The sequence below is a fragment of the Tasmannia lanceolata genome, unplaced genomic scaffold (assembly GCF_043159265.1).
Source record: "Tasmannia lanceolata isolate RefF3 unplaced genomic scaffold, GAP_Taslan_0.1 ptg000003l, whole genome shotgun sequence".
Taxonomy (NCBI): domain Eukaryota; kingdom Viridiplantae; phylum Streptophyta; class Magnoliopsida; order Canellales; family Winteraceae; genus Tasmannia; species Tasmannia lanceolata.
In genome coordinates this window covers 44,983,350-44,996,030 of record NW_027518680.1, presented here as the reverse complement: position 1 = coordinate 44,996,030, position 12,681 = coordinate 44,983,350, and the positions used below count along the sequence as shown (strand labels likewise).

The window sequence follows — 12,681 nt, the reverse complement described above, 5'->3', positions numbered from 1 at the left end:
AGTGTTCTTGGTCGAAGAAATTTGAGAACTTGACAAGGGTGGAGTGGTGGTTCATTTCTGGAATCCCCCTCAAGCTTGGTGTTTGGAGAATTTTAGGAAAATAGGGAAGAGGATTGGTAGGCTAATTGAGATGGATGAATCCTGTAAAGCAGCCAGAGGATATCAATGGGCCAAAATCCGGATTGCCACAAACTCTGGTTGTCCAGTTGTGGTGGCTTTTCCGGTTGGCATCGATGGCTCAACGATGTGGGTAAAGTGTGAAACAGAGTCGGTGCGTAAAAAGGTAGATGGGGAAGAAACTTCCTTCTATCAGTACAGCTCTGATGAGGAGGAGGACGGACTTTCTGATGAGGGTGGATCGGAAAATCAGGGCGGTAGCAGGGAGGAGGGGTCACCGAGGATGGAGGTGCAGGTTAGCACTGATAGGGATGGTAGAAGAAGGGAGGTGCACGATAGCAGGCAGGTGCAAGATAGCGAAGAATTTGAAAATCAAATCCCCATGATACGTGGAGTAGAGGGAATGGGTAGGAGTGGGCGGGAGGTTATGTCTGGGCTGACGTCTGGAACTGCCAGCTGTAGAGGGGCTAGTATGGTTAATGCTAGCTGTCAATCTTGTGGGTTAGATGGTCATGTTTCACCCGATGGGCTGGGCCACTCATTTATGGGCCAACGGACTGGTTTGGGCCTGGAAGACAACAAATCTGGAATTGGGATAATGGGTTTGTCCAAGGGCCAAACCTGTGGACACCTAAGTGGGCTTAGAAACCATCTCAATCAGTTTGTGGAGGACTTTATGGGGATGGTGTAGATGTACTCAGGGAGAGATCGCGGGCCCATCACGCCGAGAAAACCTGTATGCGGAAATTTTTTTAATATCGTTGAAGGCCTACCATTGATTGAGTTGTCCCCTGTTCATGGTTACACAAAATCGGTGACGAATGTGGTCGATTTTGATGACAGTGCGATAAGTCTGGAGGAGTGGAGAATTGATTCAATAGAGGTGGGCAACGCCCCTCCAACTGCGGAAGATTTCAGTCGAACTCCGATGAGTCGGAACCGGGAGAATTTGAATATGGCTTTGAGGGTGGGGGGGGGGGTTGGGGGGTTGTGATAAAGCCTCTAGAAGGATTATACCGACGGAATTGGTTTTCCGAAGATTGCAAGAAGTGTCGGGAAGCTCAGAGTATAGTGGTCAGCGAAGCCTGGACCGTGTGGGAGAAAAATGTATTTCAAGTGAGGAAGATGATCTTATACTGCCGGGCATAGGTGGGATGATGAAATTGGTTCAAGTCAATCAATCACAACAGGAAAGTGATGGTTGTAGTCTTGGCTTCAACTCCCCCAAAGGTACTAACTCTTCGTTTTCTTTTCGTGGCAAAGAGTTATCTTTTCCTTGTCCAAATATGCAGGGGCTTGAAATGGGTTTCTCTGTAGATGATGAAATCAGTGAGACTTTTGGTATGGAATTCCCAAACCGTTGCTTGTTATCCTCTCCTATTCCCTCTCGTACTGTGAATCTTGAAAAGAGGCCTATGATGGGTAGGGGCAATTCCATTATCCCTCATGGCCTAGAGGGGGATGAGGGATCTGAAGAAAGCTTGGAGTCTGCGGAGAGGGCTGTAGATAATGTTATAGAAGTCAGTGGGAAGGTTGGGGTAAGATACCCTGGACCCTTGTCTGAGTTTTGTGGTATGATTAGACCGGTTGAATTAAGGGATAAGGTTGGGGGAGAGGTAAATGGGTCTCATATGTGTGAGTCTTCGAAGAAATCACTCCGAGAGTTGGCCAGATTGAAATCAGGGGTTAATTATGGGGGTAAAAAGAGTGAGGTAGAGAAAGTGAGTTCTTCGTCGAGTAGTGTTAAGATGGGGAGAAAGGGGAGGAAGTTCGCGAAAATTGGTTCGTTATGAAGACGCTATCATGGAATACAAATGGATTGGGCTCTTTGGTGAAGAGAGCTCAAGTAAAGGAAATTGTCAAAAGAAGTAGACCAAGTTTAGTATGTTTGCAAGAAACCAAGTTAGTGGTGATAGATAAGGCAATTGCTCGGAGCATTGGTCTTAGAGGTGATTGGAGCTTTTCCTTTGTGGGTTCGGTAGGCCTCTCTGGGGGGATTTTGGTTGCTTGGGAGGAGTCTTATTGGAAAGTGGTTGAAGATAGGAAGGGTAGGTGTTCCCTGTCTGTCGTTCTGGAAAGGGTGGATGATGCGGTGAGGGTTGTTTTCTCCAGGGTTTATGGCCCTTCTTTATGGGAGGAAAAAAGGTTGCTATGGGACGAGCTTGATGGGATTAGGGCCAGGTGGACTCATCCTTGGTGTATAGGTGGAGACCTTAATGAAATTAGATTTGTGTGTGAAAGAGTGGCTTGTAGAAGGTCCAATAGGAATATGGTCTCTTTTACTGATTTCATTTCTAAACATGAGTTAATTGACCTTCCATTATCTGGGGCTCGGTTCACGTGGAATAGAGGGGAGAGTCATAGTAGGATTGACCGTTTCCTTTTATGTCCGGAATGGTTGAGTTTGACCCCTGAGGTGATTCAAAAATCCCTTGTTCATTCCGTTTTGGATCATTGCCCCATTTTCTTAGATCCAAGGTTAGAATTTTGGGGCCCCCTGCCTTTTCGTTTTGAGATTGCGTGGCTTCAGGATCCAAATATGGAAGAAAGGTTGGGAAGTTGGTGGGCCTCTGAAAATTTTGAGGGGCCTGCAGATGTGAGAATAGGAAGAAAGTTACAATTTGTCAAGAAGATGTTGAAGGGTTGGGTTAAGGAGAAGAGAGTGTTTGACTCTCACAGGAAGAGCTGGTTGGAAAAAAGAATTGTAGATCTTGGAGCGCTAGAGGATGAGGGATTGGGTAACATCGAATTTAGGGAGGAATTGGGGCGCATCAGGGAAGAACATAAAAGTCTCCTTCTACACGAAGAGATATGATGGAGGCAAAAGTCGAGGGTTAAGTGGCTGAAGGAAGGTGATAAGAACACTGCCTACTTTCATGCCATGGCGAGCGCCAGAAGAAGGAGGAATTGGATTGTCTCATTGATGGTGGATGGGGTGGAGGTTTCAGAAAAGGAAGACATATCGAGTGCTATATTGAGCTTTTATAACTCCTTATATGCATCAGATGGTAAATCGAAGCCTCTTCCGGAGCGAGTGGATTTTAATACCCTAGGCGGTGAACAGAGAAGGAAATTGGAAGAACTGTTCGAGGTGGAGGAGATTGAGAGGGCTGTTTTGTCTTTGGGAAGAGATAAGGCTCCCGGGCCTGATGGGTTCTATTTGGCCTTCTTCCAATCTTATTGGGAGTATGTCAAATGTGATTTAATGGTATTTTTTCATGAGTTCCATTAGGGTATGGAGTTGGATCAAGGTACGGGGGTGACTTTCTTAGTTCTAATTCCTAAGGTTGAGGGGGCTAGTAGGATCTCGAAGTATAGGCCTATTAGTCTCGTGGGGTGCCTCTATAAGGTTTTGGCTAAAGTTTTATCTGAGCGTTTAAAGAGGGTACTTCCATCAATCATATCGGATTATCAATGCACAGTCGTTGAGAAGAGACAAATTTTAGACTGTACCTTGATTGCAAATGAGGCCATCGACTCATATAGAAAACTTCGAAAGAAAGGCATTCTTTGTAAGTTGGATATGGAGAAAGCTTATGATAGAGTGGATTGGGGATGCCTGGATTTATCTTTAGAGAGAATGGGTTTTGGATGTCTATGGCGTTCGTGGATGAAGAGTTGTGTTTCCTCTGCTTGCTTTTCTATCCTCATCAATGGATCTCCAAAGGGATTCTTTAAGTCCTCTCGAGGACTTAGACAGGGAGATCCATTATCCCATTTCTTATTTGTCATAGTTGCAGAAATCCTTAGTAGGTTATTGGTGATGGGGAGTGGTCTTGATCTTTTTAGAGGTTTTAGGATCGGTTTGGATGAGGTGGAGGTCTCCCATTTGCAATTTGCTGATGATACTTTATTGTTTTGTGAGCCGGAGTTTGGTCAAGTGCGGAACTTAAAAGCCATTCTGAGATGTTATGAGCTCATTTTGGGTCAAAAATCTAATTTCCACAAGTCTAAAATATTTGCCTTGAATATTTCTGAGGAGAGGGCCCAGGAGATAGCTTTGATCTTAGGGTGTCAGTTGGATTCGCTCCCTTCCTCGTATTTGGGTCTTCCGTTGGGGGTGAGCAGACCGAATAAAGACTTGTGGGATCCTATAATTGAGAGGATTGAGAGAAGATTGGGCTCATGGAAAAGGAATCTAGTATCTCGTGGTGGTAGGCTTGTGTTGGTGAAGGCTGTATTGTCCAACATTCCTATTTACTTCATGTCTTTATTTAATGTCTCTCTACGAATTGAACAGATTCAGCGGAGATTCTTGTGGAGTGGGAATAAGGAAAGGAAAGGGATTGCTTTGGTCAAATGGGAAGATGTTTGTGTCCCCATCAAGATGGGCGGGTTGGGCATCAGGAGAGTTAAGGAATTCAACCATGCGCTTTTAGGCAAATGGTTGGAGATTTGGGGAGGAGCTTGATAGGTCGTGGGTTAAGGTCACTAGTAGCAAGTATGGGCGCGATAGGGGGAGATGGGAATCCATGGACTTGTTTGCGAAAAAAGGGTTGTCGGTATGGAGAGATATCTTAAAAATGACATCTCTTTTCAAGTCTAAGGTTAGATTTAGAGTCTATAGGGGTGATAGAATTTTGTTCTGGCATGATACATGGTGCGGGGATGTGTCCTTTAAATGTAGATTCCCAAGATTATTTAGCATGGCTTCTAATAGGGAGACCTTTGTTTGCGATTGCTCCGAGCGGAATGACGGTGTCCTTGTGTGGAATCCGGGGTTTAGAAGATCGGTTTTTGAGTGGGAGGTGGAATTGTCCTCTAGCCTGCGGGTCCTTCTTGAGGGATGTTATATTAAGAGGAATGGAGAGGATAAAAGGCTTTGGACTGAGGAATCTTTTGGGTCTTTCTCGGTCAAATCTTTCTATAAGAGTTTATTGCCCATTTCTAACCCTTCATATTCGGCAAAGGTATGGAAATTTTATTGCCCACCTAGAGTCTCTATCTTTGGTTGGGCTGTTAGTCGTGATAGAATACAAACTATCAATTTTCTGAGAAACAGTGGTATGTGGCTTATCGATTATTGCCTCCTATGCCTGCAAGATGGGGAATCTGTGGATCATTTGTTTATGCATTGTTCTTTTGCTCGGCTCATTTGGTTGTTCATTTTCATGAGATTTGGTATTTGTTGGGTTTTTCCAATGTCTATTCCGTCGTTATTGCATCAATGGGGAGGGGTTCCTTGGAAGGAAAAAGGGAAAACTTTGTGGAATTTTTGTTTACTTGCTACGTGGTGGTCTATTTGAATTCTAGGATATTTGAGGGGAAAGCTAAGAACCCTCATTGGATCTACTTGAAGATTATCACTTTGGTTATATCTTGGGTGAGATGCTTTCCTTCTTTCCTGTTTGTATCGGCTTATGATCTTTGGGAAGGTTGGAGGGAGGTTTGTTTTAGTGTTGATCGGAGAGCTCTTGTCTTGCAAAGGTGGGAGTCGCCTCCTCAAAATATGCTTAAGGTTAATTTTGATGGAGCAAGCTTTGGCAATCCGGGTTCGGCTGGGGTGGGAGGAGTATGTCATAACGAAGAGGGGGGAGTAGTGTGGGCTTACTATGGCTCTATAGGTGTCTGTGATGCCTCTAAAGCTGAAGTGAGGGCTGCGCATTTTGGCATTTTGCATATTATTAGAAGTCTGTTGGATCAGACCATTATTGAAGGGGATTCGCTAAATGTGATTCGTTGGCTGAAAGGTGGGTCGGCTCCTCCGTGGAGATTTCTTTCCGTGTTTGATGAGATTGGTGATATAACTTCGGGGTCTTTTATCGGATATCAACAAGTCAGAAGATCGGCAAATGATAAGGCGGATGCGCTTGCCAAGCGTGGTGTATCTGGTGGTCCTATTAGGTGGTTTGACCACCTTCCTCCTTGAGGAGTGGTGTGCCGTTGATTGTATATTTCGTCTCTTTTGTCGTTTTCTATTGTAAATGTGGGAGTTCCATCTCAGTCTCCTGTTTTTTTTTTTTCAATTATAATATTACCATTTAAAAAAAAAGGAGGTGGAAATGTCCTCTTTCTCTCTTCTACGGCAAGAAACAGGAGGTGGAAATATAATTTTTTGAAACCGCTTAGACCCAAAACCGTTCACGGGATTGCAAAAAAAATACGAATACAAAAAATTCTTTAAAAAACAGGGTGACTCGCGGGTTGACCTGACCCGTGTGGGCCAGGTGCGGGTCCAAGCTTAGTGACCCGTAAAATTTTTCGGGTCATTTTGACCTGGCCCGTTTGAACCGGACCAGTACGGGTCGAGTCAAACCCGGCCTGGCCTGCCCGTTTGCCAGGTCTAGGGCCATTGATTATGCGGGTCTACTATTATATGGTACAATAATGTCTTAGATAAGATGCCAAATGGATGTTCGTAACCCTCAATACTTCTCTCCTCTCCTTTTCTTAAAATTGAGACATCATAAAGAAGCTTCTCCTCTTCTTTTTAAATAATATTGAGGTAGTTTGTCCGGTTTCCATTATTGAGGTTACAAGAGGGAGTTTTTAATACTATAACTTGTTAATTCTATCTTGTCCATATTCATTTGCATTTAATATTATAACTTGTAATTCTATCTTGTGCATATGTTGAGGGGGAGTTGTGATCATTATCTTGTTTATCTAATCCTCATAAGAGGTTCTTCCCACCTATCTAATTAATTTAGTTTGTTATCATAAAAAGGGGGAGATTGTTAGCCCAAGGGTTCTCGTGGGTTCATTCAATCACCTTGTTTTGATGATTAACAAACTCAAATTGATTAGTCGTTTATGGACTGATCATTTGCCTTAAGTATTGTGCTATAGACAGGTAATTCACAGGTCAATCCATGCTAGCACACACCATTGATGGCCTATGCTTGAAGATGGACCAAACACAATGCAAATGAGCTAAAGTATACTTGGATCAATATCTTGGAGGATCAACCAATGAGAAGCTCAAAATTAGTCATCTCAAAGCATTGAACAAACAAAAGAAGATCAATGAAGGCCAAAGCTTGTGAATCAATGTAGACACCCCAATTTGCTAGACTTTAAAAAAGTAAAAGATTTGGTAGTTTGTCAAGTTTCGAGTCCGTATTCCACCTAGGATTAGGCATCCATGCATTTTAGGGTAGATTTCATTTCATTATGTGAGTTTTGAAGTTGATTCACGATCTTGAAGGTCTCTAGAGGGTTTCTTTGGCCTCTGAAAGATGAAACTTCAAGTTTCCAAGCAAATGAAAAAACCTGTTATTTTTAGAATTTTTAGGGTTTTCCTCATTTTTGCCTATTTTGCACTGCAGGGGTATTTTGGTCATTACCGATGTGTCTCGTTTGAGCCCCGAGTTATATTTGAGAAATCTTGAGTGATTTTACAAATTTTGAAAAAGCTGCTATTTTTAGAAACTCATGGGGCTTCCACATTTTCATCATCTTATAGATATTTCAATCATTTCTCATATATCCAAAACCATCTTGAGGGTACGGCTGATGGATTAGGAGTAATTTCGTAAGATTTGGAAAACCTGCTAAATTTAGATCTCTCAAGATTTTCTCTTTGTCTTGCACTTCGGGGGTATTTTAGACATTTCCAATATATCATATTTGGTCCCTAAGTTGTGTCTAAGAAATCTTGAGTCCGTTCATAATTTTTTGAAAATCTGCTATTTTTGGAATTTCTCAGGGTTTTCCCTAGTCTCGCCAAATTCTAGCACCTCGGGGTAATTTGGTCTTTTCCTGTGTAATTATTTTGATCCCCGAAATATGTCTGAGAGATTATGAATGATTTCCTGAATTTTGAAAAACCTGTTAAATTTAGAATTTCTCAGGGCTTTCGCTTAATTTGGAAATTCTAAGTGTTGAGGGCATTTTGGGTATTTTCAGGGGGTACCAAATGATCCTGTTTAATATTACTAACCGAAAGGACCAAATTTTAAAAGTTTCTATTTTTGAAGTTTGACCACAAAGACTTTCCATTTTTAATTTTTCCCTTTAGGGGTGAACCAATCTGAGGGTATTTTGGTCGCATTTGGATGTCTAACAGTCAAATAGGGGCATTTTGGTCCGAAAAGTTGTTTTCCAAAAAAGATGGCCTGATCATGTGTGAGGGATGTACCATAAATGTCCAATGGGTTGGGTGCATATATAGAATGTTGAATTTAGAATGATTTTATTGAATTTTTACGGAAAAACCCGAAACCCGTGTGAAATGGCCCATTGGGCTAAAGCCCGCAAAGATGGAGCTCATGTGGGTTCACCCATATGGGTCGACCACCATGGTGGGCACCCCACATGGCTGACCCACATGAGTTGAGTACCCAACCTTGATGATGTCACAATGGTGACATCATATTTGTTAAAAGAAAAATAAAAGGAATAAAAAAAAGAAAAGAAGGAAAGAAGGAAAAGATGAATGATTGCTTAAAAATGTTTTCTTCCAAAGATGCAATGTGGAATGATAATAGCATGTCTTGATTGACAAGAAATTAAGATTGGAATCAAATCCAATTTGGAAACAAGAAAGAAAGAAAGCAAGAGGGGAAAATTGGAAATAAGCAAAAAATGAGAGCTCTCACACTGGAAACTACTAGTTCTCTCTTAACCATAGCTTTTTTGTATAAAAATCAAGCAAGCAATCCTGGGAAGGATCCAAAAAAATCCAAATTCGTCCTTTTTCTCTCTCCTCCCAATAAAAAAAAAGAAAAAAAAACCTCCTCTCTCTTTAAGTGTGTTCATCTCTCTCTCAGGTGTTCTTCACAAAAGGAATTCTTGAACTCCTTCTTCTTCTCCAAGGCATCACACAATCAAGGATTATTGGAGTATTCTTTGGATATTTTTTAGCGTATAAAAGGGTTGGACAAAGCGTATCACCAACCCTAGAGACAAGGATCGCGATCAACGGTAAGGATTCATCATCTTTGTGAAGTTGAAAAAGCATGCTAGGGTTTTAATTTTGATGGATCAAATCAACGAGTTTTTATTTGAAATTCCAGCATGCTATAATATAGATTATGAGGTTTCAAAATTCAAAATTTGATCCAAAAAGTAATTTTCCTCCATTTAAAAATGGTTTTCTTTTGTTTTTATTCAATATGGATTTAAATTAGATTATCAAAGCAAGTGTTTGAAAACATGGTTCCTTTTAAAAACCGATATTTTCTGTGTTTTATATAAAATACAAAACTACTGGAAACTTAATTTTCAACCGCGGTTCGGCCGTTTTATTTTTCATTATATTTTTCAAAGAATAACCTCGAAAAGGGTTATTTCTTGATGAATGGAGCCAAAAGTACATCATATTATGTCCAAATTTAGTGAAAGTTTTTTTCCAGTTGTTTTACAAGGTTATTAGATCACCCAAAAATTTTCATATTTTTTGGAGTTTATTTAATCGGATTATTAATTATTTTAAATTTTGGCTATTTTTAATAAATACCAAATCGTTTTAAAAATTGATGAAACTTTTCTGAATTAAAGCCTAATAATAAATGGAAGTTTCCATTCAAAAATATGTTAAAACAAATATGGTTTTTACTGTTTTCTAATCGCTTCTCCGTTTTACGTGCCATAATTCTTTTTCTTATTAAATTAATATATTTTCAAAAATGGTTTTTACTGTTTTCTAATCCCTAACTTTTTTGAAACAGAAACCTTAGGGTTTATAGATTGCCTTTGTAAATTGGCTATGCTATGACAATTTAACTGCCGAGATCGTAACCATAATCGTATACTAATTGCGATCGAACAAGCATAATTGGAGTGCGTAAATTATAATATGTTATTGGCTCCGAGGTCCACTGTCCACGAAAATCCTGAGAAACATGCCAGGTAATAAGATACTATAACTTACGTGCTAAATTATACAAGAGTTGAGAGCACGATTCCCTTCCATGGTTGCGATTCGAGGCCGAAACTTGCGAACCATAGAGCCTTTGGTATTCCTTAGATGTTTAGGAATCGAAAATTCTCAAAAATAAAAAATCATTAAGTTCAACAAATCGAATTAAGTCGATCCGTGTCTTAAGAGCCGTTGGATTAGGGTCTCCTATCGTAGGAACCTTTAGGGCCCCTTAGGAACACTTACGTCACGTGTCCTATGTTTTAGGGAGTCCTAGAGTTAAGAGTTTAGCCTCATCACGGGCGTTTGCTATGGATAGCAACCGTGCCATAGATCTAGTTACACTAGTCACCCAATTTTCCCCTAGGACAAACCTAGTTACCTAGGATGTAGGTTAACCTGCATTAGTCTAAGAGACGTTTGCACTTAGATAGGACCATATAGCATCTTAGATGAAGTCCTAGGATAATAAAATCTTCAACTTTAATTAAATAATTTCTCTTAAACTGTTAAAACAGCCAATCCAGTCTAGGTCGGTGTCCTAGATGAGTTAGGCGTAAGTAGCTTAGTTCAGGTGCACCGAACTACGATCGACTCTGATTCCGGTGAGGCTGGGATACGTAGGCAACTTGGATACTTGAGTGGCATACCAAGCCCGAGTCGGCTCCACACATAAGTGGTGGGGTTTTGTACATTAATCCTTAAATTAAAAGTAATTAAATCACTTAGGACTTTCCATGAAATTAGAATTTTAGGAGAACTTTCACTTAGATTGAATTCAAACAAATTAAGAAAATCAAGATACACACTTAGGAATTACACTGAAATTAGATCTTTGGATGCATGTAATGTAGTTCGCACATTAATATAGAGTTAAATGAGTCATTTAAAATAAATTCAAAAGAGTTAACTTTTGGAATTGAAGACCGATTATCGGGCAGGAATGGTGCATGTGGTGGTAACTCCCCACACCTTCCATTCTCATAATCAGGTAACGAGTCTAGATTTCTGGTCAATTATGGGTCCTAGATCCCTCATCTAGGTGGCGACTCTGTCACTCTCTTTTGCGTGGAATTCGGATTGCCTTAGTGATCCCAAGTTCACGAAAAAGATGAATTAAATCACACATTGCTAGGCTCGGCGGCTTACCCCTGCCCTTTTGGGTACTGGGTTGTACGTTTGTTTGCACCCTATGGCTTGGTTACTGCCTGCTTGGTTGGGTAATTAAAATCAATAATAAAAAGCACACGCCATTCGCGTGGGTACGAAAGACTAAGAAAGAGTGTAGCGGCTCGGGCGCTCGCGACCCTCTCGCGGGATCGGGTCCTACAGTTTGGCGACTCTGTTGGGGATCACCTAACTTCATTAAAACTTCAAAGGATAACTCATTTGAGTTTAATTTAACTGGCTCATAAAAACTCTATCTCTTATATGCTTGGTAGATTAGTTTGTTTACTTTCTCATCACATAATAGTCAAACTTAATCTAACAAAACCTGAAGGTATCATAGATTGCGTAAACATATTGCACACACTTACATCACTTGCATCTAAACTCTTACATCTCACATGCACACACATCCTATTTTAGGAACCCGGAGTGTTATCTAGCATGGTTGACTGGGATTTCATCACCTGGTGCCTCTGTGCTAGAGAAGCATTCCACCCTTAGCCTAGTACCTTTATGGTGTGTAAACGGATCTCTTGTTCACGTACTGATACACCGGACACTGGTACAGTATATTGAGCACAAATTCGCGCTAAGGGAACTCTTGAACTTACCCCTAGATTAACCCACACATGCATGTAGTATACGAACACACGTGCATCACGTGTGTGAGTGTAGTTTAGGATATCCTACCCATTTGTGTCTAGATTAGGCCGTAATCTATCTTCCAATGGCTACGATCGGTCCTTAGGTACATAAACAAAGTCATGAGTTGAGATCCTCTCTCCACTTCGTTAGATTAGGATTAGGATTGATGCCTTCAGGTAACCCTTGTCAAAATGTAAAAAGATTAAAAAAACTTTACCTTTGGGGTTAGGATATAAATCTCATAATTTTCAAAGATCTCATAGGATTAGTCATTCCTGATCTACCCGTTGAAAGCAATCCTATGTAATCTCAACTAATCTTTTGATCGTGTGTCTTTCATTCTTCTGTCATACGATTCGATCGTATCTTCATACCATCCCCTAACTGGCAGGAACAGAATCTCACAATCTTTTGATTATGCAATCTCATGATCTAATCATACCTGGTCCAGATGATCCAATCGTGTTTATATCATTGGTCTCTTCTTACTCTCGGGGTAACCTGTTACAAGATTATTTCGATAAGCCTCTCAGAGTCTATTCCCATGACCCTTAAACTAGGGGCATCCCCTAGTGCATTCGAGTCACCATCATCATGTCTCAGTCATTATAGGATTCATTCTGTCATTTCAATTGCTTGTTTAACCCATAACCATCTTTCAGTCGTCAAGTAGAGAGCGCACCTTGAATGTCAAGCTTACACTTTATATTCCTTGTTTCCATTCCAGGAACTGTCATAGCCAAGTCTAATATTTTTCGGGTCCGGATCAATTCATTATTACAAATGAGGCCTGGCTCTCCACAACCTTCCGTTGTTGATCCAGATTCTGCACCACTTCCTCCGTCAGCTCCTTTAACTGAAAGCTCGAGAAATACCCGGTCCAATACCACTGCTGATACCTTGGCTCTTATCCTCCAACAATTGCAAGAGCTTAAAGAAGAGAATCG

The 12,681-nt window shown here is 40.9% G+C and overlaps 1 protein-coding gene across 1 annotated transcript; it reads left to right on the top strand.

The window, feature by feature from the left end:
* Window positions 1-1,906: 1,906 nt before the first annotated feature.
* LOC143869815 (uncharacterized) lies at window positions 1,907-2,932 on the top strand. Its single transcript, XM_077376373.1, has one exon. It carries the CDS (start codon window positions 1,907-1,909, stop codon window positions 2,930-2,932), a length of 1,026 nt encoding a protein of 341 aa, XP_077232488.1.
* Window positions 2,933-12,681: the final 9,749 nt, after the last annotated feature.

What these genes read in the sequence shown, in the direction of transcription:
- LOC143869815 (XM_077376373.1), top strand. Translation starts at nt 1,907, where the DNA reads ATGAAGACGCTATCATGGAATACAAATGGATTGGGCTCTTTGGTGAAG.